Genomic DNA, 27,989 nt, shown 5'->3' with positions numbered 1-27,989 from the left:
GACCCAAATAGTCCCTTTGATGTGTTTTTGATGCAAGCAACCTGTTGCATTTTCCCTTGCCTAATAGCCTAATAGCAGATTTAAAGAAAAGCGATTTTAAGCCCATTATATAGCCGCTATTTAAAGGCGGTTCGTTGCCGCAGTGAGCAGAAATCGATACGTTTAATGCGAGTATGCTAAATTTCAGGATGCACGTCACGTAGTCAGTCTTTTAGGTATCAGCTTCGTCAGCTTTTGACGCCATCGGCATCATTTATGCACGTACTCAGTTTGCCGGAGCTGCAAAGTTTGCCACGCCAATAAGTCTCTAAATAACTATGCGTCAACGAATTCGGCTTAGTCTGGATGTATGTTTAAGGATATGGGGGAGATCTCAGAGATGCGAGGGGAATGGCTGTTTAGGTATATATTTATAGTTCATTTGCGGTTTAACAATAATATAAATTACATATATAACTCTATACACGGTTGATAAATTAAGTACATAATACAAGTCAAATAAATAAAACGCGAACGCAAACACTCATGCATGTGCAATCAACTTAGAATTTAAGAGGAATTACAACTGCCTTGGAATTCAAACCCTTTGTGTAGTGTATCTCACATCCGAAGCTCAAAGATAGCGCTACACACTTTGGCATTTAGACTTGTCAGCTATCCGAAAGATACAGTTTCACTTACATTTATGTGCAGTGCGACTCGTAATGGCAGTGTAAACCTTCTCTCTGTTCGCAAATCCCAGTAAGAGTATCAACTTACTGAGCCCAGACTGCAAGCAGATGTTCCAAAGTCATTTGGAGGTAATAAAGCTCTTGGGGTTCGGGTTCGGTGCACTGAGATTGAGGACCATTGAGAACCTACAACTTCTCACCACTAAGACTAACGATATTATAGTAGTTGTGATCGGGGAACCGCTCGAGTTCGATGTAATCCATTTCCGTGTGCAGCAGCTTGTCCAGCATCTGGATTATCTCCGCGAACAAAGGACGCTCCTGGGGATCGTGGGACCAGCAGTAGTACATGATGTTGTACAGCTCCCGACGACAGTGCTCTGGTTTCTCCAAGCGATACCCATCCCTTACCTACAGAAATAAGTTAAATTCATTCAATATTATTCTACCTTGATATATTTCACAACTGCCAACCTTTCGCATCACATCTGCTGCTGATATGCCAGGGTATGGCGTCGATCCCAGGGTCACAATTTCCCACATCAGTATGCCGAAGCTCCAGATATCCGACTTTACGGAGAATATATTGTCGTATAGCGACTCTGTAGCCATCCATCTGAAAAATCAAGGCTGTGCTTGAACTCGATTGTTTGTAATGATTTATTGAAATATTTATTACCTGATGGGCAGCTTGCCTTCGCTTTTTCTTTCATAAATCTTCGAGGTGATTACATCCCTTGCGAAGCCAAAGTCCGCAACTTTGCACGTGTGATCATCGGTTATGAGAATATTCCGAGCAGCCAAGTCACGATGGATTATCTGGATAAAGATATGATATATATGAATCGGTTAGTGGATTTTTATATTTTACCCGTTACTCGTAGAGTAAAAGGGTATACTAGATTCGTTGAATAGTATGTAACAGGCAGAAGGACGCGTTTCCGACCATATAAAGTATATATTATATATTCTATATTCTATATATATAATATATACTATAAGGCTGCAGTTCTAAACTCCATAACTGAACTTATCTTAATCGGAATTTGGAGTGGCATACCTTAAAATTTTTCTGGCGCAATTCTCTAATAAACTGCATTCAAATTTAGAAATTAATTTTTTTTACTTTTTTTTGTAATTTTTCTGATGTATGATGTTGTAGAAATTTAAACAAATTAGGAAATGCCCCAAGGCTGAAGTTCTAAACTCCATAACTCAACTTATCTTAATCGGAATTTGGAGTGGCATACCTTAAAATGTTTCTGGCGCAATTCTTTAATAAACTGCATTCAAATTTAGAAATTAATTTTTTTTACATTTTTTTGTAATTTTTCTGATGTATGATGTTGTAGAAATTTAAGCAAATTAGGAAATGCCCCAAGGCTGAAGTTCTAAACTCCATAACTCAACTTATCTTAATCGGAATTTGGAGTGGCATACCTTAAAATGTTTCTGGCGCAATTCTCTAAAAAACTGCATTCAAATTTAGAAATTAATTTTTTTTTAGTTTTTTTGTAATTTTTCTGATGTATGATATTGTAGAAATTCAAAAAAATGAAAAAATGTCCCAAGGCTGAAGTTCTAAACTCCATAACTCAACGTATCTTAATCGGAATTTGGAGTGGCATACCTTAAAATTTTTCTGGCGCACTTCTCTAATAAACTGCATTCAAATTTAGAAATTAATTTTTTTACATTTTTTTGTAATTTTTCTGATGTATGATATTGTAGAAATTCAAAAAAATGAAAAAATGTCCCAAGGCTGAAGATCTAAACTCCATAACTCAACTTATCTTAATCGGAATTTGGAGTGGCATACCTTAAAATTTTTCTGGCGCAATTCTCTAAAAAACTGCATTCAAATTTAGAAATTAATTTTTTTTTAGTTTTTTTGTAATTTTTCTGATGTATGATATTGTAGAAATTCAAAAAAATGAAAAAATGTCCCAAGGCTGAAGATCTAAACTCCATAACTCAACTTATCTTAATCGGAATTTGGAGTGGCATACCTTAAAATGTTTCTGGCGCAATTCTCTAAAAAACTGCATTCAAATTTAGAAATTAATTTTTTTTTAGTTTTTTTGTAATTTTTCTGATGTATGATATTGTAGAAATTCAAAAAAATGAAAAAATGTCCCAAGGCTGAAGTTCTAAACTCCATAACTCAACGTATCTTAATCGGAATTTGGAGTGGCATACCTTAAAATTTTTCTGGCGCACTTCTCTAATAAACTGCATTCAAATTTAGAAATTAATTTTTTTACATTTTTTTGTAATTTTTCTGATGTATGATATTGTAGAAATTCAAAAAAATGAAAAAATGTCCCAAGGCTGAAGATCTAAACTCCATAACTCAACTTATCTTAATCGGAATTTGGAGTGGCATACCTTAAAATTTTTCTGGCGCACTTCTCTAATAAACTGCATTCAAATTTAGAAATTAATTTTTTTTACATTTTTTTGTAATTTTTCTGATGTATGATGTTGTAGAAATTTAAACAAATTAGGAAATGCCCCAAGGCTGAAGTTCTAAACTCCATAACTCAACTTATCTTAATCGGAATTTGGAGTGGCATACCTTAAAATGTTTCTGGCGCAATTCTCTAAAAAACTGCATTCAAATTTAGAAATTAATTTTTTTTTAGTTTTTTTGTAATTTTTCTGATGTATGATATTGTAGAAATTCAAAAAAATGAAAAAATGTCCCAAGGCTGAAGTTCTAAACTCCATCTCAACGTATCTTAATCGGAATTTGGAGTGGCATACCTTAAAATTTTTCTGGCGCACTTCTCTAATAAACTGCATTCAAATTTAGAAATTAATTTTTTTACATTTTTTTGTAATTTTTCTGATGTATGATGTTGTAGAAATTTAAACAAATTAGGAAATGCCCCAAGGCTGAAGTTCTAAACTCCATAACTCAACTTATCTTAATCGGAATTTGGAGTGGCATACCTTAAAATGTTTCTGGCGCAATTCTCTAATAAACTGCATTCAAATTTAGAAATTAATTTTTTTTACATTTTTTTGTAATTTTTCTGATGTATGATGTTGTAGAAATTTAAACAAATTAGGAAATGCCCCAAGGCTGAAGTTCTAAACTCCATAACTCAACGTATCTTAATCGGAATTTGGAATGGCATACCTTAAAATTTTTCTGGCGCACTTCTCTAATAAAGTGCATTCAAATTTAGAAATTAATTTTTTTTACATTTTTTTGTAATTTTTCTGATGTATGATGTTGTAGAAATTTAAACAAATTAGGAAATGCCCCAAGGCTGAAGTTCTAAACTCCATAACTCAACTTATCTTAATCGGAATTTGGAGTGGCATACCTTAAAATGTTTCTGGCGCAATTCTCTAATAAACTGCATTCAAATTTAGAAATTAATTTTTTTTACATTTTTTTGTAATTTTTCTGATGTATGATATTGTAGAAATTCAAAAAAATGAAATAATGTCCCAAGGCTGAAGATTTAAACTCCATAACTCAACTTATCTTAATCGGAATTTGGAGTGGCATACCTTAAAATTTTTCTGGCGCACTTCTCTAATAAACTGCATTCAAATTTAGAAATTAATTTTTTTTACATTTTTTTGTAATTTTTCTGATGTATGATGTTGTAGAAATTTAAACAAATTAGGAAATGCCCCAAGGCTGAAGTTCTAAACTCCATAACTCAACTTATCTTAATCGGAATTTGGAGTGGCATACCTTAAAATTTTTCTGGCGCAATTCTCTAAAAAACTGCATTCAAATTTAGAAATTAATTTTTTTTTAGTTTTTTTGTAATTTTTCTGATGTATGATATTGTAGAAATTCAAAAAAATGAAAAAATGTCCCAAGGCTGAAGATCTAAACTCCATAACTCAACTTATCTTAATCGGAATTTGGAGTGGCATACCTTAAAATGTTTCTGGCGCAATTCTCTAAAAAACTGCATTCAAATTTAGAAATTAATTTTTTTTTAGTTTTTTTGTAATTTTTCTGATGTATGATATTGTAGAAATTCAAAAAAATGAAAAAATGTCCCAAGGCTGAAGTTCTAAACTCCATAACTCAACTTATCTTAATCGGAATTTGGAGTGGCATACCTTAAAATGTTTCTGGCGCAATTCTCTAAAAAACTGCATTCAAATTTAGAAATTAATTTTTTTTTAGTTTTTTTGTAATTTTTCTGATGTATGATATTGTAGAAATTCAAAAAAATGAAAAAATGTCCCAAGGCTGAAGATCTAAACTCCATAACTCAACTTATCTTAATCGGAATTTGGAGTGGCATACCTTAAAATGTTTCTGGCGCAATTCTCTAAAAAACTGCATTCAAATTTAGAAATTAATTTTTTTTTAGTTTTTTTGTAATTTTTCTGATGTATGATATTGTAGAAATTCAAAAAAATGAAAAAATGTCCCAAGGCTGAAGTTCTAAACTCCATAACTCAACTTATCTTAATCGGAATTTGGAGTGGCATACCTTAAAATTTTTCTGGCGCAATTCTCTAAAGAGCTGCATCTAAATTTAGAAATCCATTTTTTTTTTAATTTTTTTGAGGTTATGATTTGGTTATCATTTTAAAAAAATTAAGAAATGTCCCAAGGCTGAAACGCTAAACTCCATAACTCAACTTATCTTATCTTCTAGTCAACTTACGCCTCGAGATGTTAGGTAGTCCATTCCCTTAGCTACTTGGTACATAAAGGATGTTAGGTCGCACGATGTTAGTACATTTGATTTTCCGTGGGTATTTCCATAGTGCCTTTAACGAAGGAAACGATTAAAATTTTGTTTTTAATTTGAAGAAGTTTATAAAATGTTGCCTACCTTTCGGCGCGAGAGCTGCGTAGATAGGTTTGTAGTTTTCCCCGATTCACGTACTCCAGAATTACAAATGTGGGATCTTTGTCCGTGCAGCAGCCCAGCAAATGCACAACATTGATGTGTGGCTCTAGAGATTTCATTACCTAAAGAAATAAAAAAGAACAAATTGGCTTATAAATATTACAATCAAGCTGTTTGTTTTATAAACGAGGGGAAGTCCTATTAATAAGTGTTTTATTAGGCCACTTTCCCGTTGATTTATTGGGCTATCCGACTTCCACAAGTAGCCGCCATTCATTTCAGTTAATAACCAGCCGTCTCCCCTTCAATTCGAATTCAAACTTTGAACTAAGGGCTCCGCACGAAAGAAAGAACAATAAAGCCCGTTAATTTTCCAGGTCTCTAACGCCTTCACAATGGGCAAATGCGGAGGCAACTTGAGGAATGAGTCTGCAGCCTAGCCGAGGGCCATTCATAATTTTTCATTGTTCTAAAATTAAAGTGCAATTATTCTCGTTTCTGGGGTAATCCGCAGAACATGATATACTGCCGCCGCAGAAGGCTGCCGGTGCAGGACCAAAACCGGAACGAGAACCAAATGCGACTTTAATGATGAAGGACGCGACCCACACGCCGGCAGCCCTAGAGTGGCTCTATGGCATCAGATTGCTGTTCAGACTCAGATTCAGACTCAGATTCAGAGTCACGGAGTCACAGAGTCAGAGTCAGAGTCAGATTGCAGGGGGCAAGGCCAGGCCACAAAAGGTCTCGAACTCCGAAAGTTGCACTGCGCAGGTCGAGAGATTGGAGGTCCTGCGAGATTCGCAGTCTCGGATTCCGAGAGATGCCAGTATATGTGGGATGTTGGTCCTTCAGGCGAGAGGAGGCTGTGCTTCGTTTTGTTTCTGTTTGTTCATTATTTTGTTGCAGGCAGGAACAGCAACAGGAATCAGTTTGTTTCAAGGCGCCGGAGCGCACAGTTCGGATTGTGTTTGGTATCCGGAAAAGTACTTTTTTTCTCGTACTTTTGCAAGGCTGCGGCAGTTTCCTCCGTGTGTTTACAGCCCGCAACTGCTGTCGAAATAGTTTTGCCCGAAATGAGTGCGGTGCGTGTTTGTGTGTGCGTTGAATTAATGCTCCTCAGTGCCCCCAAATGCTGAACTCATTAGCCATCCATCGACTTTTCCAGCCCGGCGAAACCAGAGGTAATAATAATGCACCCGCGTATAGTATGTAAATGCTAATCGATACGGAAAATGGCCCTAGCTCCTGTGTCACTATCATTGCGGGCTTGCGTTTGGCTTACTATTGTTGAAATTCAGATATATGTACAAGTATATGCGATAGTGGCGAGTAATTGCCATGACAACACTTCTTTGATTGCCTTGCACGAGTATGCAAATGGCTGAAAGTGTTGATGCCATTACAGGACATAAATGCGCCCGAACAAAGGACCTTCGACCACTACAATCAAATTTATTGATTCGCCACGAAATGAAAATATTTTAGTCCACTGATTGCGGACAAATGTGCAGCTCGGCGCACTTGGATCTACACAACTCAAAGGCGTTTGAGCCCGTGGGCAAGGCACTTTTTAAAGCCGAAAACCAGCAGACTGGATATCGATGATTTTTCGGAGTATTCGCACATGTAAGCCCACAAGGATCCAGCTCATTTAATATGCACGTCTGACACCGGGCTACTTACAAGGGCATAAATTAATCATTTTGTCGCAGTATTTTTGGCGAACATGAATATGCAATAAGGCAGACAATATTCGAATTGGCATTTACCCCACATTGGGACCGTGCTCAAATTGCATTTGCCAAGTTCGGCTTTAAGTTTAATTCAGTAAATAACATTTTAACAAGATGAGAGTGTCCAACAGTGCTAATTAGCAAACAAAAAGTACAATAACCGAATGACAGGCAAACCAAAGTGGAGAAAGGCATCGGCCAACTTTAGATTAGAAAACTCTTGAATGGGGCACTTTTTGACAGAAACCAAGGACAAGGAACTGTACAGTGACTACCCGAAAAGTGGTCAAGAAAAAAGTGTTCAGGTCGAGCATAAAGAAGGTGGATATTCTTGGAATTTGCCCAGCACACAGAACCACTTAGCCAAATTATATTCCTGAATTTAGCTAAATACAGCTGCAATTGCAAACTTGGCAGCAGGTAGGGAAACATTTTGAAACTTTCTGGAGTGAGACACATAAGTGGACTCCTTTGCGTTTTCATTAAAAAGGCAAACATTAAATCCAAACTCAAGGGGAAATAGCTGGTGGCAGCAGGAGCCAGAAAGAAATTCTTTCGAAACTTTTCAGCATCGTTAATTTTCAATTTACAAAACTTTTTCATCTAACCAGAAAAACCAACTCGCAAGATTTGCCCCGACAGCCCTCCCAGTTCCCCATTCCCAGTTCCCAGTTTTCCGTTCACAGTTCTCCGTATTCTCAGTACTCAGTCGTCGAGTTAGCGAGTCTGTCAGGATATTTTCCTCCTCTCCTTTTTTCCCCCGGGCGGGAAAGGCGACGGCGACCAATTGAATGAAAAGTGACAGAGGAAAAGGCAGCCGAGAAATCGAGCCAACATGGGATGTTGTAACGATTTTGTCGCTGCTTTGCATACCCTTTTCGGTTGATTTAAGATATTGTAAATGCTGATTCGCCAGAATTACGCGATTAGCCATCCAACTCACCTCCAGTTCGGACAGAAGGTCCTTGCGATCCACTTCGGTGGCGCTTTCCTTGAGCGTCTTCACGGCCACTGTCGTAATGCCTTCGTTGCCTGCAAGTAGATAATTATTGTTGGTCAGGTGTGTCCTATTTACCTTTTCAAATCACACAAAGACCCACACTCGTTACCCGTTCCATATTTAAAGCTTACCATTGCTTTGCTTTCACATATGTACGTGTAGGAGCCCAGGCTATTTGTCTGCCTTTATAGAAATCCAGAAATCACTTGCCTTTCGTTTTGTAGTCCACTCTACGTGCTCATAAAAAAGAGCTCAGTGTGGAGCTCTGGAATGTGGTATATCGAGTGGGTGGAGGACCTCCTGCCACTCCCACTCCCATTCCCCCTCCTACATGCACAATTTTGCACCACCTGAGCACTCGAATTTGGGCCAACAACTGCCGGATTGCATGAGCCAGTAGCTTTGTGGAACTCCGCTGATTGAATGCACAATCTGCTCCATTTTAAATTCCTTTCGGCATCACGCCGAAATTGATGAAATTACTCCGTTGAAATTATGGATCTCGTGGATTTTCAGAGCTGCCTCTAATGGGAATTTAATCAAAGCAAAGATACCATTTCCTAGGTAGCACTAATATGCCCTAATATATTTTATCAAAATCGATTGGCTACTAATATTTAGTTTTGGAAAGAGTAATGACCCTAATCCTTCCCAAAGGATATGAATGGTTGCACTGCGGTACAGATACCTATACCTATTTGTCCGAACAAATGTATAACTTATTTAGTTTATTTGCCACTCACACTTACCATTTATGTTGGTGGCCTCGCAGCGCCAAACTTGTCCGAAGGCTCCTTCGCCCAAAATATTGAAGAACTTCAATCGGTATCTGGGGAATTCCCAGCGGTCGCAGTTGGCCTCGCCGGCAAAAGCGTTTTCCGGTGCGCCGGAACTTCCTGCTCCACCTGCCACGCAGCCCGGGCCCAAGTTGGTGCCCGGCTCACCTGTCCCGGGAGTGGGCACTCCTCCGGCGGAGGAGTCCCCGCCATTGGTGACACCTGTTGATAACTGGGACGTTGCCTTCGAGCGGCAGCATCGATGGCAGTTGTGCAGTGTCCAGGTGAGCGGAAATGCCAGCGATGTTGACATTTGTGTCGCGCACAGGATTCAGAAAATAAGAAGAAAACACTTTGATTAGTTGTGATCCCCTTCTGGTTGTCACCACGTTAAAATGGTGACGGCATAAAATCTAGGTTAAACTTTGATTGACATTTAAGTTTCACAAAATAGGAGCGGAACTTTGAAATCTATAGTGACATAGCTTTTGCAATTAACAGGGGAGGTCTAACTTTAAAAATATATTTAAGCCTTAGCCAAAATGCAATGAATTGCTTAACGTATGCAAATTCCACTGCCATAACGAAGTGCTGAAATGTTGAATTTCAAAATAAAGCCCATGCAGCTGTCAGCACCACAAAATGTCAAAATTTTTACGCGCGGATCGGTTTGCGCTGGTGAAGTTTTGGCATTCGCTGTCAATAAATGGGAATCGAATGAAAGGACATTCCCAGCAGACGCCAAGGGCTCCCAGCTAACAGGCAGCTGCATTGAGCTACTTTTTCCTGTCAATTACACTGCCTGCCTTCGTGGATACTGTGGGCGACAGGGGCCAAAGGACACAAGGACCAAAGGACGAGGGCCACTCCTCTGCGGAGGCGTTGAGTGAGCCAACTGAGGTTGAAATCTGCGCTGGAGTAGCTGTCGATTAGGGACTCCGTGCCCTAAGCCCCAATCACTCCCAGAGTGCCCAGCACGGGGAAAACTCAATCGATATTTGCATAAGCTCTACTGCATCGCCCACTAATTTTATGCAATCATTTCAAATGGACCTTCTGTGAAATATGAATTTTAGATTGCGTTGCAGCAAGCTAAAACGCTTTCCCGCTTTCCCGCTTTCCAGCTTTTCGTTTTACTTCCTTGAAATGCCTTTGTTAAGTGTGCTACTAAATCGTTTCTCTTCCTCCTTTCTACTCCGTTTGAATAATTCCTTGCTTACCGAGTTATAATCAAATTGTTATCAAAACCCCATAAAAGGACTACCCTAGAGGAGATACCCTACCAAAGTAACCGCATTGCAGAGGAGCCACCGGAATGTCAGTGGCTGGAATTTGTTAGTTAATATAGGTAGCACTCCACTCACAATGCCCATCTGCTGATCCCGCTCCCAGGGCACATAGCGATTGGCGAAGGCCACAGGTCCTTGCCACTGCTGCATGACCATCGAGTTGCGGCTGTCGTCGGTCAGCGTGCTGCTCAGCTGACTCTGGTTGGACTTCTTGGCCAGCTCCTCCTTCTCCTTGGTCTTCTTGAGGGTCCTGCTGATGGCGCAGAGGCGTCGGCGGCACAAGTACGCCAGCAGCACGGCGATGGCGGCAAAGAAACCGCCCACGGTGACCACAATAGGAATAGTGCCGGACTTGAGGGAGAAAATGGTGATGGAACTGGTGCTGTTATTATGGTGGCCGCCACTCGGTGTCGTTGTCTCCGCGGGGATTGCGGAATCGAGCCTCGTTGAATTATTGGCTGTTATCGGCGTCAGTTTGGTGCGACTCTTCGGCGTGGTGGACCTGGCTGGACCTCTGACTGGTGTTGTGTGTGTCACCTCCTCATCCGGCTGCTCCGCTTCCCCACTCTGCTCTCCCCGCAGGCCGTGTATATTCGGCGGTGGCGGTGGGTAGTAGTTACCGAATGGCGGCGGACCGAATATATTGTTCTGGGGCACCGGTGGATATCCACCGCCACCTGGTCGGCTGTTGGGCAGCCCATTCCGGATGGATTGAACACCGGGCAGCTGGTCGAAACGTGGAAGGAATTGCGATATATTGTGCACCACGTTCGAAATTGATGTCTGCGGTCGATAGCCAGAGCTATTCTCCCGCTCGCCCAAGATATTGATGAAAACCTCATTTTTTGCCGTATAGGAGCCATCGGTAACAGTTATATAGATGAGGAAATTCTGACCAGCCTAGGAATTAAATTAGCAATGCCATTTGAAAACGTATCGAATGGATGTACTCATTCATTTTACTCACCCTTCCTGCCAAACTTTCGTTGAGCGTTACCACTCCCGTTTCTCTATCAATTTGAAAGGGGATTTTCTCCGGAGGACTAGCATCGTTTTCACCGCCAGGCAGACTAAATCGTGGCTCGATTCCGAATATCAGATCATCGCCATCCGGATCCTCCGCCCGCACTCTATCGATTACCTGGCCAACTTTCTCGGTTTCCGAAATGCGCCAGTTGCGTTCGCGAACATATAGAATCGGAGGTGCATTCTGATTGTGGGCTTCAGCTGAAAATGTACATTAAATATTAAAATGCAGTTTTATAGCATGTTCACGAACAACAGGTTATTGTACATAAGCCAGATTCACTGATGCTACAGTACCGGTTTTTCAAAGTATTTTATTTTGTTAATACATTCCTAATTCATAGCAAAATCCCACAACTTGTTTGCATACAAAATATAAACAAATATAGTAGTAACTGTTGGATGTCAAGTCATGAAAGGGAAATAAAATATAAAAAGTTAATTTTTCACTGGAAAAGCCCTTCCTAGAAACGAAATATCACTTAAAAGCAGAGTGCACATGTGAAGCGATTAACTTGCGTTGTAATCTCACAGCAGGCACCTATTAAATCCATTGAAAGCCGTCGTCGAAACCGATGACGACACAGCGATTAATTGGTTAAGGCAGCGACTTTACTCGCATTTCCATGGGCCAACAGTTGGCAGCCAAGTTCATTCGGATACTGCGAGTGCCAGCTATTGACCCGGATGTCTCCCACTTGGGAATCGCTTTGAACGCGTGCCAAGTGCAGACAAAGGCTACCCCTTCCATTTGGGTGAGGGCCAGATTGCAACATCTGGGGGGAAAATATGTAAGTGGTAGTTTTTCTAGCGAATATCAATCGGTTCATTGTCCACCGAGAATGTCCGTGAAATATTCGCATATTCAGTTGATTTCTTGGCGCTCCATAAGTCAGCCATAAGCATCATTCAATGGACCTAAGCGACGTGACGTGATAACCGGTTGAGTTGTTTGCACTTGTATCTCTTCTGCTGGCGCTCGACCTTCAGATACAAATGCGCACACATGTAACGTATACGTATACGTGATGTATGGCTATATGGCTATATGGCTACATGGCTATAAGGCCACATCCACATGGCGTGGTGTGCGTCTGTAACCCGGAGAACGGCCAAAGGAGAGTCTTATTTTTTATTTTGGCCAACAGCGTGTCTGACGGCGCCGCTTAAGTGAGCAGCATGTTTTTGCACTGCGGATTGCGTGGCCAAACAGGTCTGAGGTCTTGGAACACTGTCTCGGGCGGATTTAACTCTGTCCGCGTGTAAGCCCATCCACATCCAGATGTACACGACTGCCATTTATTACGATGCTCGCAGAAATGTTCCGTTTCAGCTAAATGTTGCACAATATGCTGATGAGTTGTGTGTGCGTGAGCTTCGGCTCGACAGCCATATTCATAAAGAGAATTTTAAATAATATATATTTTGAAAAATGTATCGCCAGGAAACGAGTCAAATCTGCCCTCAACTATTAATTCCAATCGAGTCGTTTTGTTTTTGAAAAGATAATTGCTTGAAAGCAATCATAGTATTATTATTTGCTACTTCTCTGAGGAAAGGTATATATGCAAAAATGCATTTAAATTGTTAATTCCACCGAAAACATTAAATTGCTTGCGAAACGAATCAAAATAGTACTGAATTGCGAAAAATGCTCCAAATGGGCACCGAAAACATTGCAAATATGTTGTTGAACTCAGATTTGCATACCTAATTGATTGGTTTTTATTTGAAATGAAAACTGAATTTAATCTATTTCCTGATCCATTAGGCGAATTAAGAGTTCAAACACCGGGAATTAAACGCCTTCGCTAAAATGTCGCCTATTAAGCTGGTGAAACATTCACGGTCAAGGCTGAATGTACTGTTTGCTCAAATCCATGTGTTTTTCTCGCCCACGGGGACAATTGGACCATTGTGGGATTTCAAGAGCGATTCGCATTGTTTCGGGCACCAATTACGCATCAATATTGTGGTCATTAACGTGTTGCGGCATCAAGATAGGCGTAGACTATTGACCCGCTACCCTCATGTAGCCAATCTTATAGATAATCTAGATGGACGTGTTAAGGGTGTTACTGTCAACATAATTGTATTGTGTATGCTTGATTACAGCCGTAATAATAATAATAGGGCCCTACAGAATATTCATTTAATAGAGCGCATAGGAAAGGAAGCAAATAATAACTCTTACCTTCTTGTGAAATCAGTGAAAGCACTGTTGCTGTAACCACAATGATGGTCAACAGCAGGCTTCTCCTCCGCCAGGTAGTTAATTGTTTTCTGCAGTGTATTATCCGACTTTCGTGGTTGTGATGGTGATAAACCATTGCGCAATCAACCGCCTAAAAGGCAGCCTGCCAGATGTCCGAGGACTGAGACAAGGTGATGAAATTTTAATTAAAAGCTGCTGCGCAACGTGTTCCAATAAATCGAAAAAAGAAAAAACATCAACGCGTGGGAGTTTGTGTCGTCCGCATTCTGCAGATTCCTCCATAGAAATGGGTTTTATTAAATTAACAAAGAGGAAACAGGCTTCTGTTTAAGCACGGAAATTGTGTGCAAGTGCCACTGCCAACTGGTTGAAATGAACCAGCATATTGTACACATGATAGTCGAAATATTTAAGTGAAGGGCACACATCACGCCCAACTAAAAGAAAATATAACTTAAGACGCTGCGCGTCATGAAGCGGGTCGGCGATTTCTCTTTTTGACGTATACGGTCGGCATCGGGTGCATGGCGCAATAGCAAAACAAACTGGGCAACCGAGCACAACCCCAATATATGTACGAACAGCGGCGGCCAAAGTAATAGCAGCGACAACGCATTTAACACTGAGGAAGAATCTACAAAATAGTCAACTATATTGAAATGCATTCACATAACTTTGGGCATTTTGAACTGGTGTACTTTAAATCTTTTATAGAGTACTTATGAAATGGATTGGCAGCTAGTTTTAACAAAAGTCGAATCTTGTATTTCCTTGTCCGCAGCTGTATATGTACACGCTCACATAGTTTAAGATCGCAGGCAGATAGATTGGGTCGAAAGAGAGCGGCTTGGGAATGCTTTGTGTATTCAAATAATTTACAAGGAAGTTTAGAAACTGAAGAAAAACCCCGAGGTGAGGTGTGTTTGCACTCCATAAAAGAGTGTAAAATAAAAGCTCATCATTTAATTATATAAATATCCACTTTGAGCCAACAAAAGAGGCCACTCCAATATGCTAATTATCGAGTTCACGCGGATGCTTTTTTGGTAACAGTGAGTCACCCACACGCACATAATCTATAATTTAAATTTGATTTTCATTTCCAGCCATTATTACTTTTTTTTTTAGGGTGGGATTTTCGCTGAATTTCACATATATAGATCGTACACAAAGCCACTGAAACTGGTATCCACAAACTTTCACGGGTTGCGTATGGGGCGATCCCAGAGCGGGACTTGATCGGCGATGCGTTTAACCACTCGGCGGACTGACAACTGAAGCTATGGATCGCCCCAGCCCAGTTCCAAAGACCTCTCCCAAAGTATCCGCTCGCTCGATGCGCTCACAAACGAAAAACTTGTTTAGCCGTCGCAAGAAACGAACTTGAACTCGCTCTCTTGTGGATCGCATTTGCGAGAGCCTCTCTTTGCGCTCTCCACGAATCTGCCTCCCTTGGAATTATGTTTGTGGATCGGGGAAATAATATTAATAGAGTTATCAGTAGCTGGGGTACATTAATGTGAACATGAATGCAAATTAGACATTGATAAGAGTAAATAATAATTAATAAGCGTTAAGGCTTGTTGAGAAATATGTTTCACTTACATATTAGCTTACATTCCCATGTAAATTCTGCATACTAAGACCAGGCCGAATCATATGTTCCTGTATGTTCCTGTTACTAAGCGCTCACCCCAAGCTCATCAGGTTTTCGCCTTGGGATTTCCCCCACTTTCCTGGAACAATAAAGCTTAGTGCGCCGAGCCCCATTCATTAATCAAAGCCCTTATCTGTTTTGCGACCATCCAATATCTGGGCTGCGGTCGATGGCAGTAGCAGCGTCGTCAATGGAAACGCCGAGGAAGTTCCAAAACAAGTCGACAAAGCTTTTCCGCGACAGCTTATTTGCCTAAGTGCCAGCATACTTACCTGTTTGGCCAACTGCATTGTAAACTCGAATGCGTCACCCGGATTTTCCCCGCGGGTCAGTGCTAGCGAAAAAAGTTCAAAACGTCTCTTAAGACACATTCAAAAGTCTTGCCAACTTCAAAACCTGCAATCTGCGAGCAGTATAAACAAAAAAAACAGGTGAGCTGAGCTCATACTTTCAGTCTACGAGCAACCGGCACAGTTGGATGTCATTTCTCGATGGAACATAATTTGTTTGATATACGATATAAAGCTCAGCCTGATGAATAAGCAACGAGACATATATTATCAGCAAAAGCATATGTTTTAAATTGAGACACATTGCTGCATCATTTACACATCAATAATTCACATTCACATACGGTGCCAACTAAATATTCGAGTGAACAGCCCATTGTTTTGACACACTGGCTGAGCTCAAAGCTGAACTGATAAGAAAATGCTTCCACAACCATTTGATAAGCGAATTGAGTGGCACTGATAAGGCCTTAGGTCAAACACGAATTCTACAAACCGAAACAGCATGCGCCAGTCGCTTCGCATCTCTGATACAGAAAACACATACGTTGGCTAATTAAAAGCTCGCTCAAAACGAGGCATAATATAGATGCATATAGCTCATAAGCAATATAGAATTCCGCTTGTTAAGTGTAAATAAATTGATGTAGAACTGCAAAAGGTATGGATAAATCAAGCTGATAAATAATCGTTCGTTTCGGCTCAATATGCTTTTTTATGTGACAGATTATGTGGTGGAGTATCAATTTTGCTGGGCACGAGGTAAGCCCACGGATAGTCTGCAGTCTGGTCGAGATAGCTCTTGAGTGCTTTGGGGCTACAAGTCGGCCATAAATTAAAGTAGGTGTTAGCCAACAATGCACAATTCTGGCCCAGCGACACCGCATCGAGTGCAGAAGTTTTTTATTTTCGGTTTTTGCCGGACAAGTTCTCCACGGCACCGAATGCACATTGGTTTTGGTCGCGCCACATAAATGGGCCGGAATTTGGCATTTTTGCAACGGTGCAATTTACTTGCACAAGCTAACAAAAGGGCTTTATGTCTGTACTTGTGCCAAAAAGTTTTTGGGTGTGGGAATATGTACATTTATGCTCATCCGTAGGCCCAGCATTATATCCATGTCCGCAGCGTTTGTGTTTGTCGGCGGGCACAAAACCATGGCCTCTATGTGGCCCATTCTAGTTGAGCCAACTTGCTCCTGGAAATGGCACGCGAAATAAAAACAAATTACTGGAATGAAAGTTTAAGCAGAATGGTCTTTAAATCATACATAAAGCAAATGTGCCCTTTTTCTACATAATACTCAACTAAATAATGGCCCATTAAGTCCGATTGTTTTCATTCCAGGAGTTACCATTACTTGTAGCTTACGTACATTGAGCTAACCAGGACAGAATGATTCAAATACTCACGCATCGCCCAAACTTCAGTCCTCTGGTGGTCTTCATGTTACTACTAATCGACCAGCGGCTAATTGTGGACTCAAGTGTTCCGGTACTGCAAAATCCCTCGGATGAGTACACCAAGTATGTGCCGATTGAGGAACTCAAATTGCCAGAGGATCAGGAACTGGTGGTCCGACTGCCGTCGAACTCGCTGCTCAAATACACATCCTACAAGGATGTGTCCATCCTGCATTTTGATGTTCCACCCGATTCGCGAACTGCCTACTTCACATTCAAGGCGTTCGAGGATCCCAAAAGTGCCTTTCGTGAGTATTATAAATACAAAAGTTACAGCAACTTAACACTTAGTACATCCTATTTGTTAGAACGCAAGTGTAAGCCCAAGGATGTCACGCTGCATCTGAAGGCGAGCAGTTATCCAGTGATAAGTCCAGAGAACATAACCTTTCCCAAGAACTTCTTTACCAAGGATCAGAGGTGCGTAAAAGTGCATAGACTCATTGCAAACGTATCGAACTGAATTAAATTTATTTCAGATTTAAGGTATATGACCTACAGTTTCTATCCAACGAGCAGCAGCAGCGCATTACCATTGAAGGACCTCATATAGGCAACTGGTTTGCGGTGGCATTTGTGAGTTGGTCAGATCCCAATAATGACCGCATTGAACAACAAGGTATTTCTGTATTCCATTTGCAGACTTTTACCTCTATTTCAGCTAAACTATTGATTGCTTTCAAAGTATGCAAATATTTAATTGACACTGCAGCAGGATATAAAAAAAGTCCTAACATTGTGATATGTTTTTTTTTTTTGCTTTTGGTTATTTTTAAAAATTGACTTTGTTACCCCAGAGATAAAAGCCTTTTGAATATGCAAAAATCCGATTGTGACGATTTCGGCATTGTGTTTAGACCCATGCATATTTATGAATTTAATTTCTGTTTTGCAGGACTCGCTGCCTCATGTGACACTCTGCTGTCCGCCGAGATGTCCGTTTCCCGATTCCGTCCGATAATCATAAACAATGGCCAGGAGCACCAGGACAACCTAACAAGTCAAGTTCTGCCCGAACTGAATGGAGCCAATATGACCAGTTTGAAGGATGCACTTAACACCTCCAGACCGCTGCGCTCCATTCCGCCCAAGCAGCAGAAACCGAAAGCCGCATCCAAATCCCTTCCGGAGGGCAAACCCAGCAGAGCTGCTCAGTTGCAAAATATCACGGAAAACCACAACAGCACACCGACCGCAAACAATGAAATCATTTACAGATTCTATGTGCCAGACGATATAGGCGATGCTACCGCACGGATAATATTCGACCAAGTGTGCGACGAGTGTCCGCCGGTGGGCTTCCATGTGCGGGCCAACGGATATCCACTGGGCGGTACGGATCACAATCATGGCCACGGCACCATCATCCGGCCAAACCAGACGACGGAAATCTCGATTCCGTTTGGCGTGCAGCCCAATTCGTGGCACTATGCCCTATTGACCTTTGTCAACGAGGCGGATGAATCGGAAATGCCTTCTCAGGGCGACAGCAGCCTTACAAATCATAGTTTATCGTTTGTCCTGCAAATTGATTACATAACCGAGGACGCGGATAGCCTGATGCAGAAGTCCAAGAGCGTGCAAAACAACACCAACAGTTCCAGTGCAAATCCTTGGGAGCCAACCAAGTTCCGTCAAATGAACTTTTACTCGCTGTTGCGGCAAACGTACCGCGAATTCTTTATGTTCGACTATGATCTACGGCCGGATGTAAATGGAACGGTGCCCGACACGCTCAATCTTACGGCCCAGACCCATTCGGGATTCGCCTTCGATCTGGGCGAGGTGTCCGATATCGGAGGCACCCTAACTTTTGCCCTTTCCATGAAGGAGGCGCACCGCGCAAGCCTGAAGATGAGTCTGCCCACACAGCCGCCTGACTTGGGCGGCATCCTGGCCGAGCGACTGATTGGGGATCCCAAGGAGCAGGTGATGCCCGTCGTCTCAGCAACCAGCAATCAAAGCATGCAGATTGTGGTCTGCATGCAGTTGGGTGAACCAGGAGAGCCGGTGTATCCGGACAAGTGTCGCTACGGACAACGACTGAATCAGGCCTCCATTGTTGTGAACAACACGGAGAGCATGGGTCTGGTCCACGTGCCATTCCCCGAGAGCGGACGATGGTGAGTTTGGAACATTTAAAATCATAATTTCATACTATATACCTTTACCATCCACAGGTATGTGACTATGGGGCTGTTCTGCCACGGATCCGGAACCGCACGGGTGTCCATCATGGAGAGCGTCAAGGAGTTCATCAGAAAGCACCAGGACATGTTGGCGGACATGCGTTCCCCGTGCGATTGTGCTGAATCCGTTCCCCGCTACACCAGCTGCTTGAAATCTCCAGATTGCCTGGAGGCGATGAACGAAACCGAAACACTCAAGGTGAAGGAGTGCATGATGGACGACAAATGCAGCACCAACTTCAAGCAGATGACACGGCTCTTCGTGGAACACCACAAGGCGGCGATGGAGCAGCATGTGGCGGTGGAGAACTGCAACACTTCGGTGGTCTTTTCGGTGTCCTCCAGTCCATGTGTGGCCGGAAGATGTGGACGCTTCGGAAGGTGCTATCATTACATGTCCGGCGGATTCGTCTTCTCCACGTGCGTCTGCTCGAAGGGCTATCGCGGTTGGGATTGTACGGAGGACTCGCAGGTGCCCACCAACATGTCCATCCTGTTGGCCACTCTGCTGCTTACGCTGAGCAACCTGCTATTCTTCCCGAGCATCTACATGGCGGTCAAGAGGCGCTACTACACCGAAGGCGTCATATACTTCTTCGCCATGTTCTTCTCGATCTTCTATCACGCCTGCGACGCTGGCGAGGATGAGTACAGCTTCTGTCTGGTGAAGATCGGTGTGCTGCAGTTCTGCGACTTCTACTGCGGCTTGCTGAGCATCTGGGTGACCCTGGTGGCCATGGCCCATGTTCGATCGGAGTTCGTCTCCCTTCTGCACATGTTTGGAGCCATCCTGCTGGCCTTTGGCACGGAGCTGAATAAGCAGAGCTTATGGGTGTTTTTGGCACCGGCTTTAACGGGGATCTGCCTGATCTCGACCAGCTGGGGCCTCCGATGTGCCAAGTCTCGCAAGCTGTTCCCTTCGAGGAGATACCTCTCGGTGTGGCTACCCTTTGGACTCACCCTCGTGATCGCCGGTCTGGTGTGCTATGCCTTTCTGCAGACCAAGCAAAACTACCACATCGTCCACTCCATTTGGCACATGGTGATGGCGTTGAGCATCCTGTGCCTGCTGCCCTCCAAAAAGTCCTTCCTGCCGAAGTGCTAGCACGCGGAGTACTGTTCCCATGCCAGGGAGCTCCTGCTGGCTCAGGATCAGGAGTTTCACATGTGAGACTGGTGACTTCGTGGCTGGAAATAGTTTACTCCAAAGCTTTTCGTCGCTCCCCCGGCGAATAACAACGTTACAGGACCCCTAGCATAGTAGAATAATCCCTACTTTAGTTTGTACATACTCAATACTCATAGATGTAGTTGATAAACTGAAGAGATCCTGGAATTGATCAACTGAGCACTGAATGTTCACTAAAATATGCACGGATAAATAAGCGGATATAGTTACTTAATCGTTATGATGTTGGTTTTCCTATCCTTTGCCATACAAATCTATGCACTAAGGCCTACAAACATTAACTATCTAGAAAATATTTCAACAGCCTTACTAAATTTAATGAAAAGCACGCATGCAAATGTGTATCCAATAACTTAAAGTGTACATAAATACCTGTTGTGAGATACATCGCAGACTGTAAGATTAGCTTATAAATAGGACCTTATCTAAATATTGTCTGCACTTATTTAAATTAATCAATTTATTGATGAAATTTGTGACAGTTGTTGAGCAAAACCCGAGACTTACATTTGTGTTTCGTTGTGAAAAACGTTTGAACAGAATTGATAAATTTATACTTTACCAATAAAATGATACAAACCCTAGAACATTCGACTGTAGTATTATTGACGGTGCACTTGTGTGCTTAACAAGAGGTAAGATACACATGTCATGTTTACTAAAGATCTCTTGAGAAGTTTAGGGTAGTTAGCAGTAACACATAATAAAAAAATATACATACTTTTACAGCCAAAGAGCTACAAAAAGCTACTGGTTAGTGATTATATTATTAAATTGTCTAGACTACAGTGGTTAGGGGATCATGATATATGACTATCGTACACTTCCCGATCCATAGCGGATTTCTCTTTCGAACTGCTCGGCCTTCAAGGTGCCGTCTATACTTTCGCAATTCTTGTTGAAAACGCTGTAGGCGCTCATCTCGTTCCGTTTCTTTGGCTCCGTCCGGGTGTTGAAGTAGATGCCAAAGAGGGCGGAAAACATGAGGAAAACCAATCCGAAGCTCAGCTTTATGGCAATCACGTAGAGAGTTATCCAGAACAAAAGATAGACCATCCAGAGAGTGTACTTTAGGCAGTTGTTTTCCCTGTGGTGATGATCTGTGGATCTGGCGGGTTGCTCCTCCGGCTGCAGTTCACCTTCACTGGAGCTGGCAACCTCATCATGTGAATTTTCCGAGATAGCTTCAAACTTAGTAGGCACCTAAAAAAAACCATGTAGTGCATCACAATAAATTGAAACTCATACTTATGTTTGTTTGCATCTTACCTGTTGTACCTCTATCGTGGTATCTTTGTTAGCCCCGGTTCCCAACATCCAGAATCTCCGTAGTTTGTCCTTGAAGTTGTCCACCGTTTCCTTCCTCTTTTTCTGAGCGCGATACTGTCGCAGCTGCTCTTGGAAATCAGCCATAAATTGCAACTTCACTGATTTGGCCAAATTGTAAATAAACTAAGCTGGACGTGTCAACAACATATCGATAGGCACCGGGCGATATATCCACGTAGTCTTATCGATACATGCAACCGGGAACGCTCGCTAAAGTGAATCGGCTATTTGATGAAATTAAAATTTTCAAGTTTATTTTAGAAAGCTTTAAAACTTAAACATATTTGTGTTTCGAACTAACGGCAATGTAAAGAGTAAAACTTTTTACAGTACGTATTTTATAGGCATTATCTTCACTTGTAGATATCCAAATCATATAGACATATCATTTCCAACTTTAAAATGATTCACTCTCCACTTAGTAGGCAAATGTAATATCACCAACCTCTATGTGGATATCATGGGGTCGCTTCAAGGTGTCGTCTTCGCCACAGGTGAACATGTACATACATATTTCGCCATGTGTGGGAGGATTTATAGTGGTAATCCCCAAGTGCCGTACCGTTTTCACACTTTTAATGATCGTAAACATTAACGGGTAAACAATTAAACATAATATTTTATGTGAAAAAACTGTAACCACTGTAAGCAAGCCTGCACTTAATTGTATTTAGCCACCATTATTGCCCCTATGGTATCACTCACTAGCAAAATAAGTGTTTACCTTGGGGATCTTACGGAAATTTTTAAAATACCTTGCACACTAGTTTTAAGTAATAAATTAATTTTGTAAGGCCAGACAACATGTTCTATATTATAGATTTTTATCAGCACAAAAAAGTTTGTATTGGTTTCTATTGTTAAAATTATGTTGCAGAGTGTTAAAACACGCGAATTTATGACAGAACGCGATGGCGAATGAAACGAACCTTTGTATTATTTGCTCTAATGAATTGAAAAAAACCAAGTAAACGAGGCAGTTCCGGTGGGCGCGGAAGGGGTGCGATCTTATTTTTGACCAAGATTCTCAGTCGTAGTATATGAGTGATACACATTTTATAGACAAAGAAAATATCATCTATCTTTATTGTGCCGTCTGATAACCCAACCTCTTGGCTGCTGCCACTGCCACTGCTTTTATACCCACATCAACTTGGGCTTCTCGTCAGTTTTAGTTTGTTGCAGGTTCGGGAATGCCAAATATCTCAAAAGTAAATCTAAGCTATCACCATGAGTTCAGTATCGGGCCAACAAGACGTTGAGTCGAAGCCAAAATCGCTTGGGAGTCCCGGGGCTGATCACGAATATGAGGAAGTTCTTCAAATAATTGGTAGTGCAAATGTTCTGACACCCTGGTAAATCCTTATATAATTGCGTTTCCAATTAAATGTATCCCAGGCTTCGGGCGAGTGCAATGGATCGTCCTTTTTGCCGCAGGACTTCTCCTGATGATGGTCATAAACGAGACCATGGGAATGTCCTATATAACCATAGTATCCCAGTGCGATTTTGAGATGAATTCAATAGATAAGGCGGTCATGAGTGCTGCCAGTTTTATCGGTGAGCTTCTGCATTAGATATAATATTTCAATTAGCTTTAGTAAAACCTTATCTTTCACGTTTTCATAGTGCCATCTTAAACTATTTCTCAGGTATATTCTGTTCATCCTACTATTGGGGTTACCTGAGTGACACTATCGGTCGCAGACCAGTGCTGATCTATACGACGATCGCCGGAAATTTCTTATCCTTATGCTCCACTGTCATTCCGTACTACTGGCTTTATGTCTTTATCCGTTTCGGAGTTGGAATTTTGTAAGTACTATTGTCAAATTTACAACGAGCAACGGGGTTTTATCTTGATCTAGAACTAGCGCAACTATATTCGGATGTAAAGTGGATATAATCGACCTTCGGGCAAAGGTACAGCCTTTTGCTGGTACAGAGCACAATAAATTCACAATAAAACAGCAATTCCGTTAATTAAAGTGACTATCTAACTACGTTATCTTTAACCATCGAAAACACGTGTCTCCCTCTAACAATATTATCAATCAAAACAGCATTGCAGGAGCATCATCAACAACCTATGCGTATCTCGGGGAATTCTTCACTTCCCGTCATCGACCAATCGCCATTAACTACGCCAGTCTCTTCGTGGGAGTGTCAACCGTCTATGTTCCAGGTAACAACTATCCTAAATCATCCGTCTACTTTTGAGACTGGAGATTGGTCATTGTAGCTACCGCCTGGCTGATACTTTCGATGGACTGGAGTGTTAGTGTGACCGATGGCTTTGCACTGCGTCCTTGGAGATTGCTGACAATTTGCTACTTGCTGCCTGGTGTCGTGGGCACATTGCTGTTGAGGTCCCTTCCGGAGAGTCCCAAGATCCTAATGTCCTTGCACAAAACCGAAGAGGCTTTTGCGGCAGTCGATTGGATTGCAGTGACAAATTCGGGTAAACACTTGCACGAATTCAAGGTTCATAAACTGAGAACGGAAGATAACGCGAATGGGGAAAATATACTGCTCATATCCAAGTCAGCGTAAGTGTTTATTGCTAATCAAATAGTGAGTTGAAAAACTAAAAATTTGCTGATTTAGGTTTACTACAATAAAAAAAATGTGGAAGGAAACTTTGCCCCTTTTGAGGAGACCCCACTTGCTGAACTTCGTCATCAGCTGTACCATTATGTGTGGTCTATTTTTCAGGTGAGTGATATCCCTGCAAGTCCAGCAGTCTACTTTCAATTATTAGACTTAACTTTCCCAAACAGTTCTTCGGGCATGGGTCTTTGGTATCCTGAAATACAAAATCGATTGGGCTCAAATGCGGCTGACGACTCAATGACTGTTTGCCAAGTTATTGATGCATCGATAGATCAAATGCAGGCGAATGCAACCAACAAAGTGAGTAAAAAGAACATTACCAGGGGATTAGATCAGTGCCCAGCCGATAAGTAGGCCATATTTTTCATATTTCGTCTTGAATTCATATTGCAGATTTGCGACGATCACATAAACACCAAGAGCTATATAGACACCATCACCTATGGATCGGCCCTAATCGTTGGCTATATCTTGATGGGTCTCGTTATTAACACGATTGGTCGCAAGGCCTCGATTTTTATTGGATTAACGTTGGCCGGAGCTTGTGCGATTGCACTAATCTTCATTAAGGACGAGGTGGCTATAGTGGTTTGCTTCTGCTTGTATCTGGTACTGCCAGGACTTTGTGTCTCCATTCTGAGTGGGGCAGTCGTCGACCTTGTGCCCACCCACCTGCGCGGAAAAGCTGTCTGCATTTGCCTGATGTTGGGTCGCACGGGAAGTGTTTTCGGTAGTAATATCATCGGAGTGCTCCTGGAGTCCTATTGCTCTCTTACTTTCGGGGTCTTCTCTGGATTTGTCCTGGGTAAGAAACCTAATAGCTACTGAATGTATCTATGATCGTAAATATTTCCCATTTCCTTTTCAGTGTGTGCAAGCTTGACGTTGCTGTTACCCATTTAAGATTGCCAATTTAGTACAAGTAGTTAAGTTTAGTTAAGTTACCAAAATAAATTTAAATGATTAAGGGAAACCTGATTTTGGAACCTAATAGCTTGGCATATAACCAAGTATGTATGTATGTAAGGTTACCATCTAATGTTGTCTAAATTTTGTTAGTGGCTAAAATTCTTTAGGCCAGTTTATGCTATAGCCTTGATCTCTAAGAATTACAATTAAAAGAGATAACAAAACCGGACAAAAGTCAAAACCACATTTTACAATGGAAATTAGCAAGCTCAGAGATTTGAAAACTTCTAATAAGATCGAATATGTATGCCTTACTGTTCCACGTTATTTCTAAAATGTGCGATAATTTTCAAATCGAAAATTAGTTCGAATAATATGGTAATAGAATTATTCGATTTCAATGCGTGTTTCTATACTTAGATAGCAAGAGGAATTAAACTACCCCCACTGTGTTTCTCATCGTATGCTCTCAACCAGTTTGCATATAAAATTGAATTCATTTATGTGCCTAAGATCTCTCAGCAAAATGTTTAATTTGAATCAAAATCACAAATGCCATGTTCTCAAAACTGGTTTGCGGTTCACATGTCGCTCATTTGTTCTACAGAGGGGTTATTAGAATACAAGGCTTAAAAGCAAGTGTTGCACTAAGTGACTGACCAGTTGCCAGTTACCTCAGGCATGTCAAGATGCACAGCTCACTGGAGAGCAATACCCTCGGTCCCAATGTGTGGGACTACGACATGGTACTGGACAAGATAGGTAACTAGCTCAAGTGTCGAATTTCGAGTTGATGCTGATGATTAATTGGAAATTAATCAAATCAGGCTATGGCAAAACGCAATGGGTGCTCCTGCTCGTCAGCGGACTGATGACAATCACATCCGTTGCAGCCCAACAGGCCATGGGTATCATTGTGATCGCCTCGCAGTGCGAGTTTGAAACCACACAGGCCGAGAAGGGCGTGATGATGGCGGCTAGTGTTACAGGTGAGGCATAACGAAGTGAGTAGGCGGTATTCACAGAGATCACAATGGAAATTCGCGATGTGTGCACAGGCATCTTCCTATCGACCTACATATGGGGCTACATCAGCGATGATATAGGGCGCCGGAGGGTTTTACTTTATGGGAGCTTCGCTAGCAATGCCCTGCAGTTCGTTCTAATGTTCGTTACCAGCATCTGGCTATTTAACATTATCAATCTTCTCGTTGGAATAAGGTGAGTACGAACTAAACCCTAATTCATTGTACAAATCTTTGATGCTTCCATGTTGGAATTCTCACATTCAATTGTTATATGAATGCAGTCTCGGCGCGGTGTCAGCAGCACTCTATGCATATCTAAGTGAATTCAATATACCACGACATCGCGCAGTGGCGATTAACTATTCGACAATGTTTGTTAGTGTTACGGCAATATATGTTCCAGGTATGCTTGATTACCCATGGATACAATAGATTTATTAACTAAATTCTTTGACCTTACAGCAACTGCTTGGTTGGTACTCTCGTCGAACTGGGCACTCACAATAGGAGATTTTGTGTTTCGGCCATGGCGTTTGCTGTTGCTGGTTAGTCTACTACCAGGATTTATTGGCGGCTTGGTATTACTTTATTATCCTGAAAGCCCCATGTTCTTACTGTCCCAAGAAAAGAACACCGATGCAATTGAAGCTGTGGCCTGGATCAGTAAATTTAACAGGGGAAAATCCATACAGCAAATTCTGAACTGCGAAGAATTTACACTGAAGTCCGCGGATCCAGTCGGCGAAAACTTGTTGGGCGAAAGCCAAGGATGTGGTATATTATCCAAAATATGCAGAGCTACCATTCCACTTTTCCATAAGCCCCATAGATTTAATGTTATTCTTTGTAACTTGGCATTATTCGGAATATTTTTCAGGTAATCTTCAATGGTGTTAGACTTTCAGTAGCTAATTAAAATTATAAATCATTTTTATTTTTGTAGTACAAATGGAATCCAGCTTTGGTTTCCCGAAATTGTAAATCGGTCATCAGGTGCCGAAAGGAACTCTTCAACAGTATGCGAAATTCTCAGCGAATCCGCAGAACAACCCAATGTAACAGAAACCATGGTGAATATGAAAATATTTTAATACTTGTAAAGTCCCTCATCTAAATACAAACTTTTTATTTTAGGACTGCACCGATGCTATTAGTAGCAAAACCTATATAGACAACCTCATTGTAGGTTTCGCATTTCTGATTGGATTCTCGATTCAAGGACTGATACTTAATCCTTTGGGCCGTAAAAACGTACTTTTAGGTGCTCTAGCACTTGCGGCATTAAGTGGAGTCCTCTTGCACTTCATGGAAAGTCCAACAGGAGTGCTTGTTCTCTTCTGCCTTTACATTCTTCTGCCTGGGCTTTCGATTTCAATTATGATTGGTGCCATTGTTGATTTGGTACCTACACATTTGAGGTGAATGTTGTATTATTTAATTTATGTTTAGATAACTATATGCTTTTCCGACCAGGTCCAAGGCAGTTAGCTTCTGCATGTCTCTGGGAAGACTTGGGATCATTGCATCTACGAACTTAATGGGTGTTATGCTGCAACCTTATTGCAACACAACTTTTGCCATATTTACGTGCACTCTAATTGGTAAGTAATTGAAGTACTTAAATATCTTTAACTTTTATTATTCCTTTTATTTCAGTTTGCATTGTTATCGTTCATAACCTACCAATTCGGAACTTAGCTTAATGAAATGTTAATTTTTCTATTTGTATATTTTTCTTTCTTAATGTTTATTATTAAACTTATACAA

General features: G+C 41.4%; 5 protein-coding genes across 7 annotated transcripts; 3 read left to right on the top strand and 2 right to left on the bottom strand.

Annotated features, from left to right (window-relative positions):
• Nucleotides 1-857: 857 nt before the first annotated feature.
• Nucleotides 858-13,669, bottom strand: LOC6555476 (tyrosine kinase receptor Cad96Ca). Its single transcript, XM_026975756.1, has 10 exons — nt 13,534-13,669; nt 11,281-11,540; nt 10,389-11,213; nt 8,998-9,268; nt 8,192-8,280; nt 5,495-5,634; nt 5,324-5,429; nt 1,351-1,490; nt 1,146-1,287; nt 858-1,082 (listed from the first exon to the last, which is right to left on the bottom strand). The coding sequence occupies exons 1-10, from the start codon at nt 13,667-13,669 to the stop codon at nt 858-860; spliced, it is 2,334 nt and encodes a 777-aa protein (XP_026831557.1).
• On the top strand, nt 5,658-20,867 carry LOC6555475. Of its 3 annotated transcripts, XM_026975753.1 has the most exons (7): nt 15,790-16,162; nt 16,228-16,263; nt 16,850-17,213; nt 17,274-17,385; nt 17,445-17,584; nt 17,861-19,088; nt 19,146-20,867. In XM_026975753.1, the coding sequence occupies exons 3-7, from the start codon at nt 16,898-16,900 to the stop codon at nt 20,257-20,259; spliced, it is 2,910 nt and encodes a 969-aa protein (XP_026831554.1). In that variant the 5' UTR covers nt 15,790-16,162; nt 16,228-16,263; nt 16,850-16,897; the 3' UTR covers nt 20,260-20,867. The 3 variants fall into 3 exon arrangements, with proteins under 3 accessions (XP_001981851.1, XP_026831551.1, XP_026831554.1); XM_001981815.3 differs by lacking the exons at nt 15,790-16,162; nt 16,228-16,263 and adding an exon at nt 5,658-6,696; XM_026975750.1 differs by lacking the exons at nt 15,790-16,162; nt 16,228-16,263 and adding an exon at nt 5,658-6,696 and having other exon boundaries at nt 16,830-17,213.
• Nucleotides 20,868-20,927: 60 nt separating this feature from the next.
• On the bottom strand, nt 20,928-21,849 carry LOC6555474 (SAYSvFN domain-containing protein 1). Its single transcript, XM_001981814.3, has 2 exons — nt 21,613-21,849; nt 20,928-21,546 (listed from the first exon to the last, which is right to left on the bottom strand). The coding sequence occupies exons 1-2, from the start codon at nt 21,754-21,756 to the stop codon at nt 21,157-21,159; spliced, it is 534 nt and encodes a 177-aa protein (XP_001981850.1). The 5' UTR covers nt 21,757-21,849; the 3' UTR covers nt 20,928-21,156.
• Nucleotides 21,850-22,839: 990 nt separating this feature from the next.
• Nucleotides 22,840-25,418, top strand: LOC6555387 (synaptic vesicle glycoprotein 2B). Its single transcript, XM_001981813.3, has 9 exons — nt 22,840-23,002; nt 23,071-23,232; nt 23,325-23,487; nt 23,736-23,857; nt 23,915-24,221; nt 24,280-24,387; nt 24,453-24,585; nt 24,679-25,090; nt 25,154-25,418. The coding sequence occupies exons 1-9, from the start codon at nt 22,903-22,905 to the stop codon at nt 25,186-25,188; spliced, it is 1,542 nt and encodes a 513-aa protein (XP_001981849.1). The 5' UTR covers nt 22,840-22,902; the 3' UTR covers nt 25,189-25,418.
• A 423-nt stretch (nt 25,419-25,841) lies between these two features.
• On the top strand, nt 25,842-27,988 carry LOC6555386 (synaptic vesicle glycoprotein 2C). The gene is made up of 9 exons (XM_001981812.3): nt 25,842-25,956; nt 26,022-26,183; nt 26,253-26,415; nt 26,504-26,625; nt 26,685-27,099; nt 27,166-27,292; nt 27,357-27,640; nt 27,696-27,823; nt 27,879-27,988. The coding sequence occupies exons 1-9, from the start codon at nt 25,884-25,886 to the stop codon at nt 27,923-27,925; spliced, it is 1,521 nt and encodes a 506-aa protein (XP_001981848.2). The 5' UTR covers nt 25,842-25,883; the 3' UTR covers nt 27,926-27,988.
• The last annotated feature ends 1 nt before the right edge of the window (nt 27,989 follows it).

This window comes from Drosophila erecta, unplaced genomic scaffold (genome assembly GCF_003286155.1).
Source record: "Drosophila erecta strain 14021-0224.00,06,07 unplaced genomic scaffold, DereRS2 tig00000000-arrow-pilon, whole genome shotgun sequence".
NCBI lineage: Eukaryota > Metazoa > Arthropoda > Insecta > Diptera > Drosophilidae > Drosophila > Drosophila erecta.
This window is presented reverse-complemented; position numbering and strand designations above follow the sequence as displayed.

Excerpts from the sequence above, each read along its gene's own strand:
- LOC6555476 (XM_026975756.1), bottom strand. The coding sequence starts at position 13,669 with ATGGTTTATCACCATCACAACCACGAAAGTCGGATAATACACTGCAGA. Across the intron at positions 1,288-1,350 it reads GAAGGCAAGCTGCCCATCAG|ATGGATGGCTACAGAGTCGC; the intron begins GTAATAAATATT and ends TTGATTTTTCAG. Across the intron at positions 1,083-1,145 it reads CAGCAGATGTGATGCGAAAG|GTAAGGGATGGGTATCGCTT; the intron begins GTTGGCAGTTGT and ends TTATTTCTGTAG.
- LOC6555475 (XM_001981815.3), top strand. The coding sequence starts at position 16,898 with ATGATTCAAATACTCACGCATCGCCCAAACTTCAGTCCTCTGGTGGTC. Across the intron at positions 17,386-17,444 it reads TTCTTTACCAAGGATCAGAG|ATTTAAGGTATATGACCTAC; the intron begins GTGCGTAAAAGT and ends AATTTATTTCAG. Across the intron at positions 19,089-19,145 it reads TTCCCCGAGAGCGGACGATG|GTATGTGACTATGGGGCTGT; the intron begins GTGAGTTTGGAA and ends TACCATCCACAG.
- LOC6555474 (XM_001981814.3), bottom strand. The coding sequence starts at position 21,756 with ATGGCTGATTTCCAAGAGCAGCTGCGACAGTATCGCGCTCAGAAAAAG. Across the intron at positions 21,547-21,612 it reads CCACGATAGAGGTACAACAG|GTGCCTACTAAGTTTGAAGC; the intron begins GTAAGATGCAAA and ends GGTTTTTTTTAG.
- LOC6555387 (XM_001981813.3), top strand. The coding sequence starts at position 22,903 with ATGAGTTCAGTATCGGGCCAACAAGACGTTGAGTCGAAGCCAAAATCG. Across the intron at positions 23,858-23,914 it reads GTCAACCGTCTATGTTCCAG|CTACCGCCTGGCTGATACTT; the intron begins GTAACAACTATC and ends TGGTCATTGTAG. Across the intron at positions 24,222-24,279 it reads CTGCTCATATCCAAGTCAGC|GTTTACTACAATAAAAAAAA; the intron begins GTAAGTGTTTAT and ends TTGCTGATTTAG.
- LOC6555386 (XM_001981812.3), top strand. The coding sequence starts at position 25,884 with ATGCACAGCTCACTGGAGAGCAATACCCTCGGTCCCAATGTGTGGGAC. Across the intron at positions 27,100-27,165 it reads TTATTCGGAATATTTTTCAG|TACAAATGGAATCCAGCTTT; the intron begins GTAATCTTCAAT and ends TTATTTTTGTAG. Across the intron at positions 27,293-27,356 it reads CCAATGTAACAGAAACCATG|GACTGCACCGATGCTATTAG; the intron begins GTGAATATGAAA and ends TTTTTATTTTAG.